Source organism: Alternaria viburni (assembly GCF_023758015.1).
Source record: "Alternaria viburni strain BMP 2772 chromosome Unknown scaffold_13, whole genome shotgun sequence".
In the NCBI taxonomy this organism is placed as follows: Eukaryota; Fungi; Ascomycota; class Dothideomycetes; order Pleosporales; family Pleosporaceae; genus Alternaria; species Alternaria viburni.
In genome coordinates this window covers 279731-299387 of record NW_026055782.1, presented here as the reverse complement: position 1 = coordinate 299387, position 19657 = coordinate 279731, and the positions used below count along the sequence as shown (strand labels likewise).

The window sequence follows — 19657 nt, the reverse complement described above, 5'->3', positions numbered from 1 at the left end:
CCTTATTAAGGCGGGTACTTCGATCTGTGCAGTGTAGTTGGCGTATCCGTATGAGATCAAAAAGCTGAACTAGTACTTTGGGTTGACGATTGGATACTTGATGTCAACGTAGCTTTGAGGGTGAGGTAGAAAATCCGCCCTCGTGCAGCCTACATCAAGATGAAAACAGACAAAGCTAGCGACCTAGCGTTGACGTAGGCTCCCGGGTGTTGAGGTTTTTCTCGAATGAAGTGCAACCACAAGGTACGCGAAGTGGGTCCAGTATGCAAGGCAAAGCTGGTTTTTAATGAGCGTGGGGTATATTGACTACAGATAACAAGAGCTTCGTGATGCATGCCAGATTCGCGAAACGAATCTGCTAAAGCAAATGTGAGACGGCCTGCCCATCACTTGCAAGAAGATCCTGAACAGGTTTGCAGACTACATCAAGACAAAACTGTGCAAAGTGGTTGACCCAACGTTGACGTAGGCTCCAGGGTGTCCAGGTTTTCCTTGAATAAGGTGCTACCACGAGGTAGGCGAAATGGATCAAGCATGCAAGACAAAGCAGGTTTTTAATGAGTGTGGGTTATATTGACTACAAATAACAAGAACTATTCAATGAATGGAAGTGAAACGAAATCCAAGGATGTGGAGACCAGATCAAGTACAGAATAAATGCCAGATGGACCAAACAGTCTCGTCGCTGCTCTCTTATCGCACCAAGAGAGCCTCCCCAACGAAGATGTTACAAACGATGTTACCGAACGGATAAACCCGTGGATCAGTAAGGATAAGCCATATCCCACTTGATTTTCAACTCTTCCCAGTTGTCCTGGACAGTCTCAAGGCAGGCAATAAGCGGCACGTTGCACATTGCCACTGTACCGCGAAGCTCAAAAGTCTCTTTGTTCATGTTGGAGTCAGGCCAGACTGGATCTTGGTTGTTGGAAGCTATTCGGTTACACTTGATCATACCACGTTCGACGGATGTGGTCCTCATAACAGGCGAGGGATCGTTGAGGTGTGCTGGCCATCCCGGAATGAATTGTGCCTGGGCCTCCAAAGCGTCGTTGTTGCATTTAATGAGTGCTTGGTTGCATTGGAAATATCTGACGTTGGTAATGATAGTTCCGCTAATGGAGGACTGGCCAGAGATTTTGGCAGGGTCAGAGCCGTACCGGCTGATGCAACCCTTCAAGTCCTCATTGAGGATGAACTCGCTGTACTTCTGGGAAGGGTGGCGGTCCTTTTCAGTGGCTTTGAAATCGGCATCGGCGTACATGGCATCGGCGTACATGGCATCCATGGCATTGTCCTCGGTATCTTGACTATCTTGACGGACGGTCTTCTCAGGAGCGGAAGGGGCGACAGGGATAGGCAAGTCAGACGTAACGACGACAGGTCGCTGAAGCAGTAAAGTTAGATGATGAACACAGAGTAGTAGGCATTCAATACAAACCTCGGGTGAGCCGGAGGGGACACGAGGAATCAGGGCAGCGGTAGCCACAAGGCTACCGAAGGCCACCGTCAAATACGCGGACAGAATCATCGTAACGCACGGGCGAGTGATAGTACCGAGACCTGACTGCCGATGCTGAATATGTTGGATGGTGCTGAGATTGTGAAGACAGAGGAAAGTGTTCAGGGATTGAAAATGGTTGAGATGGTGGAGTAGGTAGATGATCGAATCAGAAGTGTGTGTTGTGGAAATCACTCATCGTCCAGCCAGGTTTGTCTTATATAGCGGTTGGTGCCCACACGCAATCCGGGGATTCCGAGACCCTTCAAACACGAATTTGGACCCGATTGACATGTACTGGTCATTTCTGTAAGGGTTCATTTGACCTGCGCAGTCAGACCCACTAATAATGATCGCCTTGAGCGCGCCTGTCAGCCACTGAGGTCAAGCACAAGGCCCAGCGATCTTGGTCATTAGCCAGACCTCGCTAACCCCGAAAGTTGCAGCGGTAATAAACCACGGACGGAAGGAAGTGTTTTCTTGAACCCCGGACACTATTCAGGGCTCTCTTCTATCGCACTTAGATCATGGCACGACCTCAACGGAACTGCTTCGGATGAGGGGGTAGACTCTGGAAGACGAGAATCAGTGTAATCACGAAAACCTGGGGGTCCGCCTCAGCCAAATGAACGGAGAGGGTATCACAGCCACTTTAGTCTTAGAATCAACCAAAATATGTATGCAGGTTGATTCAGGACTTCATCCTACATCGTTGACAATATTGGAGATGCGGCCTTTCTTCAGGCCGGTCAAGCTGCCAGAAGATGACCTTGGAGCAGTCTCAAGTAGCTACATACCATATTGCCAATGAAGGCTCAGGTCGCGCGGTTGACGATTTCGATGCTGTAACTGTGCTGATTTGAACTTGTAAGGCTACGTACACGATGATGCATTAGAAGTCCGAGGGGCATAGTTTCCATGTCACTGTTCCCTCATGATAAGAAATGTCCTAGAGCGTGCGCAGATGGTTGGTTCACAAGCTTGCACGGTTCGCAATGGACCTGCAATGACCACCGGACGGAGAGCATGGGGATGCGATGATGCAGTGTAGCAATCTCAAGCTACGGGGCATACTCGTCGTCTCTTGGTAAGACAACTGTTTAAACTATCGACAGGTATATTGATACACGCTACTCTGTTCAGAGTGACGACTAGATCGAAAAGGGTCCATGAGCTGTTGAGGCACTGAGCATTGTTGCCGTTGCCAAACAAGTCTGTGAGAGGGCCGAGAACAACAGACACTTGAACGAGGTGCGGGGATGGTGGACCATTGGTTATTGATCTTCGTGATGATCGTTGTTTGGAGTGTTGAGATACCGTGGTCCAAACGATCTCACATGGCGTTGATATTCAACGATACTGAGCAGATGTCTTTAATATTATCCTCCAACACGACGAAAAGAAGCCACATCAATTTTACTTTGCCAAAAATCACCAGAAATCATTCCGACCACCCACAGTGCTCATGCTACGCTTGCTGTCCAATTAACAAATCGTCACCATGCGATTTTCCGCGTGGTTACTCACCACCTTCCATGTCTTCGATGTTGTCAAGGGCTCTGCAAGCGTTGCGTGGTCAAATACGACTTCAGGAAACGGAACCCTGTCAGTCTGGAGCTATGCCGAAAATGACTGTAAGGCGAGTCCTTATTGTGATGACACCGGGGTTACTGGCGACTACGATTGGGACAATGACTGCCCAGACCTTCCCAGGATCAACTATGCCCTATGGTTCAACAACCGAGCCGAAGACACAGCATTCTTGAGGGAGAAACTCAGGCATTACGAACAACTCAAGATGAACCCATGGAAAACTCCAAGCGACGAACTCACCTTTCCTGCCTACATGGCGAAGCGATACGCTCCCAACTTACCACCCAGTAGTATGCTCTGTGATGGCTTGGGAATGTGCAGAGTGAGTATTTCATTCCAACTTCGAATTCTGCTATTATTAACACCATAACTAGGCTCCAAGCTGTAAAGACATTGGAGAAAAGCTCCGGCCTGGAGAAAAACGCGCAGCCATGTTGTTCCTCGAATTCGTATCGGGTCTCGACCACTCCTTCCACATTACCAGCGAAGCTCTCCAGGACCATTGGCGGCATATTCTCGAAGACATCGATCAACTCACCCGGATGTTCACGTATGCGGACGAACAACAAGAAGCGGCTATCAAGAAGGATGAGAAGAAGAAGAAGGCACTAGCTGCTATGGAGTTGGCGTTCGGAATCATCACGGCAGTCTTTCAACTATTCACCACAGCCGCCAACATCTTCAACTTCAGACCGGAGATCATCAACAAATACATCAACGAAATTGCTGTGTTCAAGAAGTTGGGTACAAAGTGGCAACGAACTCTGTCATGGGCGAGCAAGAGCAAGATTCCAGGTAGCTCGTTAGCCAAGAAGCTGCATTCCAGGAGAGTTCCAGAGGGGGAGAACGGCGGTCCACCCCCGGATCCGTCAGGTTTCCTCAGGGATAAGTCGATCGAGAACCTGCAGAGTAAGTTCTGGCCTTCGACATGAAAGAGTGATCTAATATCAAGTAGAGCTGTGGACCATCACTAGCGGAGGTTATCTCGGGGTGCAGGGGTTGACCAAAGAAGTAGTCAAGAAGATTGACCACAAGAAGGATTTGTAAGTTGCGCGTACTGTACATTCGACAGTAGAGGTCCTAACAGAAAGCAGGAAAGGATTTGACAAGACTCTGGAAGCGGTGCGTGCAGAGCTAGTCGAACTCGATACCAATGATATCGACGAAGCCAGAGCCGGAATGCCAATCCTTGCGTTGGGCGGCAGAAGTCGCGATGGCCACAACATTGTCGACCTCTATGACAAGGACTTCTTTTACGGCGCCAATGTCGACTTTCGAGCTTATGTCGACTTCGTGGTCGGAATGAGGACTTATGCGACTATCATAAGCGCCTTGTGGAAAACGGAAGGCGTCTACGTCGTGGAGACCTGGACTAAAGAAGGCGGCGACTGCGACCGAGACAATCGTGGACCAGCCGAGAACAAGATCTGTCTTCCGGAACGTCCAGATATATCGTACTGGGTGTACGCAATGACAAATTACAAAGACAAGAAGAATCGTAGTCCACCCGGATGGGAGTACCTCACCAGTGATGAGGGTTTCCACGGCCTCTTCGCTAGTGACGTGGTCCGAGCTGCTCTTTGGCAAGAAGAGGTCTATTGGCCTGAACGCGAGAAGGAGGAACGTGAACGGAATTCCACAGCTTCAGGCACCTGCCCATCAAACAACAACGATCTGCTGCAGGATTCGCCGGCCCTGGAGCCGGTGAATCTGGACGGCAAGGGACGTCCGGACACCAACGTCACGCACTCATTGGGCTCGAACTCCACTTTACCTCCGGGCGCTAGAAAGCGTCTGGACGACTATGGCAACGCCCCCAACGCCTTTGACATCGCGGTATGTCGCAGCTGGATGGGTGAAGCTATCTCCAGCACGAAGAGCACGGACCACAACAATGCGCCTTGCCTATGCGATCCCATCAATCCCATCTACGCAGCCTCGTGGGAAGCGCCCACGAACTGGACCATGGCAGCAACCAAGAAGTTCATCAAAGACAGCGGCTTGTACAACTTCGACAGCTTCGGAAAGAAGTGCCACGACTGTGACAGGATGGATGTAAGTTGGAAGGCACTGTTAGAACTTGACGACGAGGAAGAGCCAGCGAAGCATATGAAGAAGGCTTGGCTTCACGACTGCGACCCAAATCATCACAAGGAACATGACCTGGGGCCACCACAGCTTACCAATCCCAACTCGACAAGCTCATCATCCGTATCACCAGGTTGCGACCCAACGCAGGCGCCAACACCAACCCGAGAGCCCATCATGCAAGTTACCACCCAGCTCCTCAACGAGGAGACGCGGTACCCGAAGAACACGCCCAAAAACATAACGTCGCAAGGCGCATGCAACGGGCCATACTGCATCGTGGACGTCGTTTACGAAATCCGGGAGTCACACTTCAACTACACCGTCGACTCCTCGGTCCAAAACGGCGAATACGGTTGCTATCCTGGCAACGACAAGTGCGTTGAACAATCCGCGCACGATCTTTGCGATTTCCGCGATGACGATGACGACAGTGAAGAGGCCAAGGCTAAGGAAGACGCAGAATGGGATCGTGAAGAGGTCGGTCCAGACGACGACGAGTACGAGGACTTCATCCAGGAGAACCCCAAAGGCAACGGTACAACCCCGGGCAACGACAAGACCCAAAACGACGGTACAACTCCCGGCGACAACGGCGCTCCAAACAACGGCACCTCCCCCGACAGCCAAGACAAGAAGAAACCCGACAACGAAGCCATGAAAGCATTCAAAGCATGGCTCAAGATGCACGACAAACGACAAGCATGTGTATGCGGCGGAGGTGGCAAGAACGGCCAACACGGCATCCATTGCTTCCCAGGACCAGTCGCTACGAGGACGACCACGATCAAGGGCCGCATGAGCCAGACAGCTAATCCGTTGAGTCCTTTGGCTGCTACACCTACTGGAGCCGGAGGTGGAGGTGCGGCTGCAAGTGGGACTGGCAATGTGGTGACCAAAAGCTTCACCGATCATGTGTGGGTCGACGCGAGAGAGGTAACTGTTGAGATGCCGAGTCTGGGTACGCCTACTGAGACCGCGGTGTTTTTGACGGGTAGCTATGCTTCCATCGCTACGTATGCGGCGGCGGGGATAAACTGAGATCGTTCGGGTGCGGCGGATGAAGCTCGGGATTAACGGCTGCTGAGCAGGCCGGGAGTCTACATCGACGCTGGGTCATCTACTTTGCATGTTTCCATGTTGATGTAGGCTGCAGACCTGTTCGGATTTTTCCTAGGTTGACGTGGACGGAAGATTTTGATTGCTACTTTGTTTCTTTGTTTGTACTCTGCAGCTCTCTGTTAATGGGGAGAGCTTGAGTATACTGCTTTTCGCGCGGGTAGGAGTCTGGGACTGGGCCGGCGTACTGGACTGGGATGGAGTGTGGCGCGTGTTTGTCGACTTACTCTTGATACTGATCATCTTCTCCAATCAATCGAGTTTGTCCTATAATTGCTTCACACTATGGTGACCGTACACGCCGTGGTGTCTTGAAGGCGGCTTGGTGGCAGCGTCGCGGTGGAACGAGAGTACCAAGGTTATTGCAAAGGCATACACGTGACTGTAGGCCTCGACAAGCGGTCTCCCATCGAACCACGATCGTGATCTCCTTCTTGGAGTGGCTACCGAGCCTCATGGCTCAGTTTGTCGACGCGTTGAGACGGTCGTGCGAAAGGTGAACCCAACAAAAAGACCATCTCCGGTAAGAGCCTTGACCAAACCGTCAGCCGTAGTAGAAGGAAGCGTTCCACGCGAGGTAGCAATGTGCCATCGCCGAGGAGCCTTTCACGACTTGCGAAATCCACACCACACCCATCTACTCAAGTCTCCCCGAATGAGCAATAGCGCCAACTTAAGAAAAGAAGTGCCCAACTAGTCTTCATTCAGTCGGTTAACAGGTCGAGCCGATCGTGCGAGGAATGAATGGGACGAAAGGTCCTCCCATAGTTCTCCAGATGAGCCAGGTGAGCCACAGCCCATCGCTCTAGTAGAAAGGATCTCGCATGAGGTAGCAATGAGATGAAGTGGTGGTGTATATCAAACTGATCATTATGCCATGCCATGCAATAAAACAAAATATGAAACGCCCCAGCACTTGGCGACGTTTGATCCAAACAACCGGAAAAAGAAGAGATGAGACTTTTGACCAGCAAAAGGGTTGGATGCGAAGAACAGCCGGAAGGAAGAAAGTAAAGGGTATCGTCGCTGTCGTGTATGCGCGAGGCAAGGAAAGGAAGAGGAAAACATTACCGAGAAACGATGTGAAAGAACTGCCAAACGCCAGATGTGCCGAGAATGGAAAGATATTGCCATACCTTCCGAGGCCGTAAGAGCAGATAGAACGACGATCAGTCGTCCGTAGCATTCATCTTCCCCATCTCCAACCCCACCTCATCAGTCTTCATCCTCTCCCCATCCGGGCCCCTCCGTCCACCTCCCACAAACCCCCAAAGCCCAATAGCCGCAACACCCCATGCGACAACCACAAAAGGAATCATGACCGCCCTTCCAGCGATCTCAATCCCGCATTGCATGCCATAGTCTTCCCTGACCATACCAGCACCCTCGACATCCGCGAGCTCGCAGGACCAGGTTTCGAGATCAAAGGTACCGAAGTTGTAGCGGAAGAAGGCGGGGGATTGTTGGGTGGAGGTGGAGGTGGAGGCAGTGTCGTTCATGCGGGAAGCGCGGAAGTTGACGAAGCCTTCGCGGAAGTGGGAGGTGTTTTTGTGGGTTACGTAAATGGACACGAGGGCGAAGAGGACGAGGATGGCGTTGGTGATGTGGAGGAACATTATGTTGCGACGGAAGGCGTATGATTGCGTCTGTACGGATGTTAGTTGGAAGCGGTTTTTCGTCTTGTGTAGGAGTAGACGTACCCTGTTGCCCTTTTTCCAATCTGTGAAGACGAATCCGAGATGTGCGGCGGCTAGGCATATGCTGACTGTACCGGCGATGATAGCGAGCTTTGCTGGCACTGCATAAAGCATCCGAGGTAGAGCAGCCATGATGATGTCTTCGCCGGGGTCGCCATTTCGTCTTGTTGTCTGGAATTCAAAGCCTGTCATACGATTGTCCTCGATGAAGCTATAGGTCAATGCCTTGAGGGCAATGACCGGGACTGCGATAATGAGTAGTGAAGAGAGGGAGACGCTGTATAGCAGCCTTGCGATGCGGTGGTGCGGACATGAGCTGGTATTGAGCGGCTGGTTGAAAACTGGTGGATCATCCTCCTTGATCTGCTTGGTGTGGAAGAGCGATGTGACCTTGTCGGCTGCTGGCGGGAGGGTGAATTTGACTTTCGTCATCTTGGCGGTAATTCCGTTTCAACCCTTCACAGAAGGACGAAGTGGAGAAAGGTAAGTATGCTACGAGCGAGAGTATTAGGCGTTGATTGACTGATGTCAAGGAGACAGAAGATTAACATAACATCGGCTCACCGCCGAGACATTGGTCCCAAGATACGCATGCTTGGATAGTCGCCCGTACCGCATCGTCTCTTACCTATGATTATGATGTCGGCTGAGAGAATATCGGCCTGTCAATGCTATCCTGCCGGCATAGGGCTGCTTCGTGGCAGCTGTCAAGGATTTGCTTGAACGGTCCAGTACATTTCCGGCCTGTTGTAGATGAATCGCAATGCAACTGACAGGTGTCAAACGGTCGGTTCATCGTGTATTGGTCGTCATGATGTGTCGCGACGGGAAGTGTGTGAGATGCGCAACGCGCACGCTCCACCCACTGCACCGATGATGGTTCTCGCACGTCGCAATAACACCGACTATTATGTGTTAGAGATATCGCTTGGGTATTCGCGTAGTTTTCATGGCGATTGAAGCGGGTGTTGACCATATATCAAAGTCGATAGAGGTTGATTTGTCCATGGGTCGCATGGAACGCGCATGGAATACCCAGCACGCTGTGTCGATCCTCCGCATAACGATTTGCGTCGAGAAGACGCGTCCTGTATCCATTATTGTCCACGAGTTCAGTAATCGTCAGTCAGATGAGACGGTACAAACTGTAGGCTATAGTGAGGGTCTATGGAGAGTTTCAGTCGAGGGCGACGCTGTGGCGAGCAGACTCTTGATGTTGCTAGAGATCGGTATATTGTGCATTGTGCATGTTGCGCTGCGCGTACAGCATGTGAAATCAGAGTGGGGAGTCAGCCGTAGATGTGGGATGTGAAGAGAAGAGTGAGGTGGCAGTGGTGAAGGATGGCGAGCGGCGGTGATGTCAGACCATGGGCGCTAAATGTCGAGGAGTCGCGATCAGCCGTCGACGCGTCCACGAGACATTTCAACCAACAACAACAATTCCCCTCTGCAACCCACCATGGCCTTTACAGCGCTCAACAACAAGCCATCGGCACCCATTGTACCCGTGCAAGCACCTGCACAATCTGCGCCTGCCCCTGCGCCGGCAGCAGCACCGACGCCCGTACCCCATCCACAGGAAATTGATGTCGCTTTCGCTAGCAATCATGAGCTGCGCAAGCGCGTACACGCCGCGATAGGTATGCGATATCTGACAAATACTGGAATTCCACTAATATGCCCCAAGATCAAAACCCTACCCAAAGTTCACTTTTCCGCGACATTTCGACATACATCCTCAATCAAACTTCGCAACCCGCCGCTGAGCCAGCGACGAAGAAGCGCAAGATCGAAGAGAGCGTTGCCGCGCAGAACGGCGCATCGAAAACAGGAGGCAGTCTCACGAGCACTTCGACGAAAGCATTCAAGGCATACCCAGCGGTCAGCTTCTCGATACCACAGCGAAAGAAGTTCACCCTCGAACTACTCGACAAGAAGGATGGTGGCATAAGAGCCATTGGCGCAAATGGCAACGTCGAATTTGCCATCGCGTGGAAGGACGTCGACCAGGTCTTCTGCCTGCCTATACCCGAGAAGGCGAAGAAACAGCATCATTTCGTCATTATACCAGTGCACGGCGATGGAGTGGCGCCCGTGCCAGAAGAAATGAAGGGCTCCCCACCAGAGCCAATCGTATGGACCTTCGAGGAGGCGACAGGGAAGAACATCGTCGAAGGCGAAGACCCAGGGCCAACACCCATGGCTGAGGCGATACACCACTGCTTAATACAAGCAGGCACCGGGAAGGAGGTTATCTTCCCTGACGCTGATGAGTTCGCGAGCGCGGTACCAGAAAGCCACAGGAAGGGCGAGAAGGCATACCACGTCAAGGCGCACAGGGGCAGCAAAGAGGGTACGCTATACCTGAACTCTGCAGCACAATGTCTGCTAACACACTCCAGGCTACCTCTTCTTCACCTCCGTAGGCATCCTCTACGGCTTCAAAAAGCCCCTCGCTTTCTTCGACTTCGCCTCTATAGAAAGCATATCCTACACCAATGTGCTGCGCAACACATTCAACGTCGTCTTCACCACACCCAATTCGGGCGACATCGAATTCAGCATGCTCGACCAAGCAGACTTTGCTGGCATAAACGAATACGTCCAGAAACACGGTCTGCAAGATGCCAGTCTGGCCGCAGACCGACGCGCAAAGAAGCTCAATGTCAACAAGGTGGGCGGCAAGAAGGAGAACGGCGCTGCGGTGGAAGAAGCTGGCGGCGAGGAAGAGGAGAGCGAACTGCAGAAGGCGGAGAGGGAATTGCAGGATCAAGAAGACGATGAGGAAGAGGATGACGACTTTGATCCTGGCAGTGAGGGCGAGAGCGAAGGCTCGGGGTCGGACAGTGAGGATGAGGATGGTGAGGGTGGTGGGTATGAAGAGGGTGATACAGCGGAGGTCGAATACGATGAAGCGGACGATGACAAGATGGAAGACTAGGACTCATCCTTCAAGAGCGCCGTATTCAGAGTTATGGAAGTCGGTGTGGTAGACTAACATTGTACTACTTCGTATACCCTTGCCAGTATCACATCCCTTTCCCAGCGCGTGATCGAGATGCTGCACTCCGCCAAGAACAATACGACGACCTCTCATCGCACCAAATGCACTCCCGCTAAGATACTATACCCTACACTCTATCTCGGTTTAACCAAATACTTCCCTCGCACGGCCGGTACAACGACATTCCCTCAGCTCTCCCACTTACCCATCGCAACGCACATGAAACACTTCCGACTGTCCATGGCATTTACCCGGCCGCATGCGCAGACACAACCTGCGACACCCACACGTCTTCATCTCAGACGTCTTTGATCCTCGATTTGCTGAGTAGCCGGTGAATATGCTCATCCCGATCTAGGAAGAATGTAGTGCGTGCCACGTGGAAGACGAGAAGGGGTCACTGCCTGTGATTGCCTAACGTGGTCTACAGGGCGGAAACGAGAAGCTTGATTATGGACACGCACATGGAGCGATAGCTAAGCGCGAAGACGATGGATATGGTGACGCAGCTCACGACATTGCTGCAGTAGCTAAAGAATAGTTTAAGATAGTGCTGAGACAGGAGGATCTGCCGGTGTGTGTGTGCCGACTGTTACTTGAAGATGCGAGGGCATTGGGTGATAGGTGAGAGAGACTGTTGTGGGTTGAAGATTTGAGAGATGAGTGAGGTAAGCCAGGTTTGTGAAGAAGGAGTGGCAGAAGTATCAGCGCCGCAGTATGGCAGTCGCAAGCTACTACAACACATGGCGCAGTCTTCAAAGGCAAGAACGGCACAAACCTCACGTGCGGACTTTCTCACCTCGCCTCAAACCATATCGAGCGACAAAACTCTCACACTACGACGCCCTTCGAGTTATCACTACACAATTCCTCTGAACAACCTACATTACACGTCCTCACTATAACCACCTACACAACGAATAACATACCTACACGCGCCCACACTCACACCAACCTACCACCCGCGCCGCCCCAAGTTTTGGTAGCAATGAGCATCCTCTTCCTAGCCTGCCTCCTAGCAATCTGTCTCCCAATCCTCTCGGTACAACCCCCCCGCCTATTCCCCCATCTCCACCTCCATCTCCCCCATTTCCTCCTTCCGCGCTCAGACATCCTTGCAGAAAACCGATCCCCGCTACACCAACGGCCACCATCCCTACGACGGCGCCTACGACCGCGAAGGCCAGCCCCAACGCCGCGAAGTCAAGAACAACAAGGGGGAGGGCAAGCGACGGACGGTGCGGATAGTGGAGCCAGATCAGAGGAGGCGGAAGAGTGGGGAGAGGGAGGGGAGACGGGAACGGGGTCAGAGGAGATCCATCGACAGTCGGGGAAGGTATTGAAAGTGGAGGGGAGTGAGAAGGGGAAGGAGAGGGCGGATGGGAGGGAGAGTGGGAGGAAACCTTGGGATCCGCCTGTGAGGAGGATGGGGATGGGACGGAGGGGATTCGGGATGGGTATGAGAGTGGGGATGGGGAGTGAGGGGTTTGATGTCCCGAGTTCGCCACCGAAGAAGACGGGGAGGGAGATGGAAGCTAAGGGCGTGGCGATTCGATTGTTTCCTCCGGATGGGGAGGGCGAGTATACGTATGACCGGGAGCACAAAGATGGGATACCCGAACCGAATCGCGAGACCACTCCCGGACCGACACAAACGTCTCCTCGAGCCCCGCAGGACGTTACCTACGACACCGTCTCAGACCCCCCACCACCAAAGCCGAAAAGCAAGCGCAAACCCAGCGCCATGTCCGCCCTCTGGACATGCGTCGCCATCCTAGCCTTCCTCCTCTTCATCCTACTCTTCGCAATCCTCATTGCGCACTGTCTAGCCTGGTTCCTCGTATACAAGACCGAAGCCAGATTAGGAGAAGCACGGCGCGGCATCATGCAAGGGGGAGAGATGAGGTTATGCTTATGCGCAGCATAAGTGTAAGAAAATGAGATTCGCTATTGATTGTAAATGAGGACACGCACCCGCTATAAACGCTAGAATGGAAATGGAAACATATTACTACCACGACGCACACACTGGCGGTTGTGTAGGAGGCGAGGGTTAACAGCACTCGTGGCGTTCGCCGTTGGCAGCTGGAGCATGGCCCGTTCTTTCTAACAGCTCCTGTTCCTTCTGCGGAGACCGCGGCGGTGTGGACTTCTCGTCGTCCTTACTCTCCAGCATCGAGTCGATGCCAAACTGGCCATTCTCATTGAACCCAGAGTTAGTCCTGCGAATCGCATCCGCCATAGCATGAGCCGCAACATTCGGCCGTTCAACCTGCCCCGCATGCTCCGGGTCCTCAGGGGGATTAAACAACGCAGCCTCATGGTCATCAAAGTCCTGACCCGGGTTGACAGTCTCATACTCCACCAACTTCACAATACGATACATGCCAAACGCCAGCAGCGTACCCATCAGCGGCCCAAACCAGTAAATGTAATGGTACCCCGGGAAATTGTGCGTAGCTACGCAAGGTCCAAAGCTCCTCGCAGGGTTCAGGCTGCCGCCGGTGAAGAACACGCCGACCATTTCTGCGACGAAGAGGGCGAGGCCGATGCCGATCGGGGCGAGGAAGGTGGCTTTGTGCTTCTCGGCTGCGAGCATGAAGATGGTGAAGACGAGGAGGGAGGTGAGGAACATTTCGAGGAAGACGCCGCGGGCGGCGGAGACGCCTGCGCCGAGGGTCGTGGAGACGTTGAGGGGGCCCGGGATGATGGCTTGGATTACGCCGGCGGCGGCCATGCCCGCGAGCATTTGAGAGACGAAGCAGAGGCATGCTCGGATGGTTGGGACGGCGCCGATGAGCCAGAGACCTAGTGTTACCTGTGGTTGTTGTTAGTTGTTGTTCGCGGGCTTTTGATTGGGAAGGCTGGCTTACGGCAGGGTTGAAGAGTCCTCCGCTCACTCGGAAGAACACCCAGACATTTACCATCAAACTGAAGCCGAAGATCAAACTGATGTACAGCAGCACACTTGTGTCTGGCGCCTGTGTAATACTGTTGTTGTCCTGTCCAGAAGTGACCCGATTGCTGTATGTTGCCGCAGTGTTGGCTACACTCGTTCCACCAAACGCAAAGAACAGAAACATAAACGTGCCGGCGAACTCTGCTGCAGCGGCAACAAGCTCATTGCGCCACTTGTTAGGCATAAAGCTCTTTGCCTTCTGAGGACGGTGGATATGAGTGGCATGGCTGTGAGGAGTGCCCTGAAGCCGCGATACCGACTCCTTCTTGTGCAACGGTAAGATATTCTTGAGCGCCATCTCGACAGCCTAGACTGTTGAACAAGGTGACAAGACTCGAGATAGTAAGTAGTAGTAGTACTGGTATACCAAAACAGCGAGCTATACGCTACGCAAATCCAAAAACAAGATGCCCAAAAGGCTGACTGACAGACAGAGAAGACGAAGAACTGGACCAAGAAGAAAACCAAGGTTGCGTAGCCCCCCCGGACGACTGAGAGTTAAAACCCAAAAACCAAACTAAAGAAACCACCCAGCCTTTCCTTAACAGACATTGACGTCCTTTCTCCAAGCCCCGACGCCATAATAGTCGTGCGGCGGCGCTCGGGCGGGGGGGCGTACTGACGTAGACCCGCGTTGCGTCCGTACTTGGGTGCATACAAGTGAGACTGACGGTTCACCCGTGATGGCGTTCGATGGCGTTACGGGCGTTCCAATAACGCAGCACGCACCGTCTCACATCTTTGCGATTACTGCGCGAGGGCCACGATCACGGTGTTCAGCACGTTCAAGCCACGGCAGGTCGGTAATCAGGTATCCCTGCATTGAAACCCTTATCCCCGATCCACGGATTTCGCGGAGGGGGTAATCGGTGCATGATGCGGCAGCCCCCCTGCAGTGTGAATGGCTGGGTGTTCGTGATGCTGTAGATCTGGCGTCGGGGAGGGGGCAGTTCAGATCGCCCCGGGGCTAGAAGCGAGCGCTAGACTGGATGTGGGCAGCAAGGGACTTGAGCTAGCAGGTGTGATGTCATGCGTAACTTTATTTCTCCAGATCTTCATCCCTTTGGCAGTCTGTGGGTTATGGGGGGCTGAGGGCGTAATGCGCGTTCGTCACAATTTCTATTCTCAACATGCAGAGGATCTACGACTTCCAAGGTTATCGAGGAGAGTGCTGTTCGCCTTGCGGCCCGGCGTCTGATTCTTCCCCATGAACACGATCGCAATCGCAATGCGGGTACCAACGACCTCGCCTATCCGATGAACCCACAAACGGAAACGTCTTCCATCATGATCGCTTCGCACCGTGCGCAGATTTTCCCAGTCCAGTGGCTGATTTCCAAAGTATCCCCCGGCGCGGAGCGGTCTCCACTAACTGCAAACGGGTCGTTGAGACACGGAAACGAATTAGCCCGTCCCTGCGAACTTGTATCGTGGAACGCTTCTGGAGCACCAGCGCGCGATGACGAGGGAACGATCTGCGAGGAATGGGGGGTGGCCAACGTCGATCGAGGGGATGGGCAAGGCGGAGATGGGAGGGGGGCAGGCGAACTTTGGGATGGGATACAGAGTTTGGGGTGCAGGTGTGTTGGCGCATGGGAAAGGGATGCAGTGATCGCGATGTTTTGATGTGCTCTGAGTTTATCAGTGGGAATGGGATTTGCAGTCAGTTTGCAGCGACTAAGTTTACAGCTTTTTCACGGTTGACGCCTGTTTCTCAACCAAAAATGGTTCTCCTCGGCTTTCTCGAAAGTTTCTCCTCACTACCGACTTCAGGGTCTACTTCCCCTGCTTTACAGTCTTCTGCGTCCACACGTACTACACGTGCTTCGCGATCTACCGCGACACATTGCAACGTTTCCCGCTCGTTTCAGTCGAAGCTTCAGTACTTCCACTGCGTTATCTCGTTGTTGGCGATCCTCGTGACCAACTTTCTCTCGGCCACCTGCACTCCGACCATCTTCATCAACGCATCTACGCCTCTGGCTGCATGTATGCCTCATCTCCTGCATGTTGCCGAAGAGCGACGAATCTTGATCTCCGACATGGCGCCGTCGTCCCGGTCGTCCAAAATCCTTTAGATCCTCGTCTGTGTACTCCTCATCGTCGATTTCGAGACTATCCCAATCGCTCAGTTCGCTATCCTCAGGCTCTGCGATTGACGTGTCAGATCCTTCGCCATCATCTGCAGGCATACATTGCTCCGCTGGACGCATTTTTTGACAAGCGAGTTCGGGGCTGCGAGTGGGACTAGATCTTGTGCTTGTAGTTTTGCGACACAGGCCCTGCATGATTGGTACCGATGCGTTGCAATGTATCGGGGGTTAGAGGCAGCGACTGGAAAACTTCTCTTAGCAGTGTTGTTAGAGTACTAACAACGCATAACTATTAATCTCTCGCTCGCTGTGAAGCAAGAGAACGAGACGTGACGAAGTCACACAAATGGATTGTGTACGTACAAGCTTCACTGTGGTTTTACCATCTTCCCCGCATAGTATCGCACGCTATGTCACAAGTAAAGTGGTTATTTCTCGTGGTTCATGCCATCATCCTTTGAATACGAAGACAGTGTATCATGCGTCAATGTTTTGCAGGCGGGATTGTTCATCTTCAAAGACCGCGAACAATTCAAGTCCGTTCAACTGTTATTATTGGCAGCGGAGCCGGAATCAAGATGATCGTCACAACATGTGTCAGTCAACGCGTTCAAAATTCCCCGTCATCTTGTTTCATGACGGCCAACGCGTGTATTGTCGTGATGTATCAAATTGAACAAGTCGTGCAAAGATTACTGTGGCATTGTGTCCAGTTGTCCCGACACTTAGTAGCGGCGACAAATGACCACGACCTCTCCATGTGCGCTTCATATACCGTTCGCCATTTCTTCCATATACATCCCATCTCATACGGCTGTTTACGCAGTTCTAGTACCTTCGAAGCCTGGATCGCATGATTTTAGTTTAGCAGGTCTCCACGCGTTCATCAGCGATCCTGGGTACCCTAGTCAACACCAAAAATGGAGAAATGTCATCTGCCCTGATGAGGCGGCTTATACATTGCGATAGCGCTTAGATCGCGTTAATGCCAACATAACTCGGCGAAGATGTTCGCACCACTTCTCAGTGAGCCATATTGTCCTACCGCATCATTGTGGCACACCTTTGGTCTGATCAAAATGTTGCTGATTGGGTGTCGAAATGCGACGATCTTTTGGTGCAGTTGCAGGGGAAGACGATACGCAACGTAATGCGAATTTCATCGTATAGAGGTAGCATAATTCATCGGCGTTTCACAAGGTCTTCGATATACGCGTGAATGTTTGATCCTCAGCCTTTGATCGCTCTAAAAATGCCATAGATTTAGCACTTTCCTCTGACTTTACATCTCAATCTGTTCAATCTTCATCATTCTATTTGCATACAACCGCGCAAAACCTGATTATTAACGAACCCGTTACAGTGGGTTACTCCCAGTACATAGGATGCCAAAGGTTCGCACAGGAGCGACAGTGGGCGCGCTTCTGCAACTACTTATTTTGCTGGTAATCGCGTATATTGTATCCGACAAGGTCCTCAGATGCAGTGAAGTTGGCACTGGCGGATGAGAATCGACTTGCAACCTTTGTAGCAGTCGATATGGTCGTTGAGTGCGTGACCCCCCATTTTGGTACTCGGGATAGAAGCTCAGCACTTCGCATGCGTCTAGGGTTGCTCTGGTAGAGTAGCTAGAAGCCTCGACGGGGACATTTGTAGTTTCCTTCAGAGACTGGACATTAGAGTTATGGGAAAGACTTGATAAATGGCTGCGCTGTCGTGGTATCGTACCCTGATGGAAGGCTTCGGAGGAGGCGGGACGAGATGGCAAGTGGGTCTCGGCCCAAAGCGGATGCCACTAAGCTAAGTGGGCATTAGTCACAAGTGACGTAACGCGAAAACCAGGTCGCGACAGGATAGCATCCCAACCTCCAAACCCCCTTTGCGTACGACGCGTTCGCCGCAGCGTCCAATGACCATCGCCTCCATGCCGTAGGGCTCGAAATCTTCTCACGCCGTTCCTGATGGCACAGGCGTACTCCCTGCGGACCTCCAGCATCCAGACCCCTTGAGACGAACCCTAGGAGCGAACGTCGCGCGACCGACCCACCAACCTACCACGACCGAGGGCCAGCTAAGGTGGACCAGAACACCAGAAATAACGATCGACTTTCCGACATAATCCCGCTGTGGTACTTCTGCGTGTGCGCGTCAGCAAACAGCTGAACACAGCCCACATCTGACGACGCGCGCAAGACGCAAAGTCTACCTCTGGTCGCCCGGAGACCTGCCCAGGGACCCGCGTTGCTTCGACTCTTCTGCGCCACCGGGACAACCGGTATTCACAAATGCCACTCAGCACTAGAAATACAAGAGAAGGGCTCCGATCTCCATACCAAAGTCTCCACCAATCTCTGCACGGTGAAATTTCGCCGACACTGGAGCTTTCGGATGTGATCATGTCAAAGTGACGAAAGGCCTCCACACTGCGCCGTTCTTTCCCAGCTAGACAGCGTGTACTCGACTTGCAAATGATTTGTTTGACCGTTTCCAGATGGAGACAACATCCGTCAGCCTTGACAGCTCCCGCTATGCAGTGGGCACTATGCAAGTGCGCAGCCTGGTCTACAGATATCGTCAGCTTTAAACTGGATCGCATCGAAGACTATCATGTTGACATGTCTGCCTTCCATACTGCTCGCCAATTCAACCTTTCGTCTCTAGTATAGACCATACGGGCTGGCTACGAGCATGGTACGCGGCTTTCACGTGATCTCCCAGGCTGGTCTGGCTGCCGACGTACCCCATGAATTCCAAGTCTACAGATGTCTGGGGTAAAAAGCACCACATCGCTTATTTGCTCATCTTGCATATCAAACGACCGTAGCGGAACACTCGGCAACGGTTTGTTACTATGTTGAGTAACTTTGCTCTTCGTTGTTCACCGCCAAGGCTCATGCCAATAGTCTCAACTCTCTAGACGACGCCGACCTTGCCGTCGGAACGGACTCCGCAACGCATCAAGCTCCGTCTTACTTTCGAAGAGCTCATCGTCTGCCATCTCAAGATCGGAAAGCTCACGTATAGCGATGCAGTTCATCTTGCTGACTTCAAAGTTGCAGCCACATTTGCGACCAGTCTCAACGTACAACACCAACGATACCTCTCGTTGATATCCTTCTTGAGGTCGAGTTGTGTACATTGCATGGGGTAGAGCAACGTGTTCCTGTCGATCTTACCCCACAAAATCGGGTCTGGCGTACGTCGAGAACCACAGTTCCCAGAACGTCTTTTGACTTCTGGCCAATCATTGCGGTTGGTGTTACTTGAAAGCGCGACATTTTTGAACGTTAACGCGGGCCACACGGCTACTACCAGGCAGCGGAAAGCCTCAAGCATTACAGGCTTGGATAGCAGTCTCCACAAATGCTTGTACAGGCATTCGTCTGCTGATATCATCGTTCTCGAGATGACGATGAGAACCAGACGCGAGGCCTGCTAGAATCCCAACAACGTAAGCCGATGCCGCAACACTGGAAGTCGCTAGGAGTCTTTAGCAGTACCGGCTGTCATAGTCCCTGAGCCACAGGCCAGTATAAGAGGCACCCAGTTCGAACGTGTTGGAGGGCATCCTCGAATTCCACCTCATCCCACAGTCGCTCAGTT

General features: G+C 52.4%; 5 protein-coding genes across 5 annotated transcripts; 2 read left to right on the top strand and 3 right to left on the bottom strand.

Annotated features, from left to right (window-relative positions):
- Window positions 1-763: 763 nt before the first annotated feature.
- Window positions 764-1531, bottom strand: J4E79_006471 (uncharacterized protein; the record flags this gene model as incomplete). The annotated part of the gene is made up of 2 exons (XM_049355342.1): window positions 764-1387; window positions 1442-1531. The coding sequence occupies 2 exons, from the start codon at window positions 1529-1531 to the stop codon at window positions 764-766; spliced, it is 714 nt and encodes a 237-aa protein (XP_049210015.1).
- A 1471-nt stretch (window positions 1532-3002) lies between these two features.
- On the top strand, window positions 3003-6223 carry J4E79_006470 (uncharacterized protein; the record flags this gene model as incomplete). The annotated part of the gene is made up of 4 exons (XM_049355341.1): window positions 3003-3416; window positions 3469-4003; window positions 4050-4137; window positions 4189-6223. 4 exons carry the CDS (start codon window positions 3003-3005, stop codon window positions 6221-6223), a joined length of 3072 nt encoding a protein of 1023 aa, XP_049210014.1.
- Window positions 6224-7470: 1247 nt separating this feature from the next.
- On the bottom strand, window positions 7471-8430 carry J4E79_006469 (uncharacterized protein; the record flags this gene model as incomplete). The annotated part of the gene is made up of 2 exons (XM_049355340.1): window positions 7471-7947; window positions 8002-8430. The coding sequence occupies 2 exons, from the start codon at window positions 8428-8430 to the stop codon at window positions 7471-7473; spliced, it is 906 nt and encodes a 301-aa protein (XP_049210013.1).
- A 1027-nt stretch (window positions 8431-9457) lies between these two features.
- J4E79_006468 (uncharacterized protein) lies at window positions 9458-10939 on the top strand (the record flags this gene model as incomplete). The annotated part of the gene is made up of 3 exons (XM_049355339.1): window positions 9458-9638; window positions 9686-10351; window positions 10401-10939. The coding sequence occupies 3 exons, from the start codon at window positions 9458-9460 to the stop codon at window positions 10937-10939; spliced, it is 1386 nt and encodes a 461-aa protein (XP_049210012.1).
- Window positions 10940-13055: 2116 nt separating this feature from the next.
- Window positions 13056-14259, bottom strand: J4E79_006467 (uncharacterized protein; the record flags this gene model as incomplete). Its single annotated transcript, XM_049355338.1, has 2 exons — window positions 13056-13820; window positions 13876-14259. 2 exons carry the CDS (start codon window positions 14257-14259, stop codon window positions 13056-13058), a joined length of 1149 nt encoding a protein of 382 aa, XP_049210011.1.
- Between the last annotated feature and the right edge of the window lie 5398 nt (window positions 14260-19657).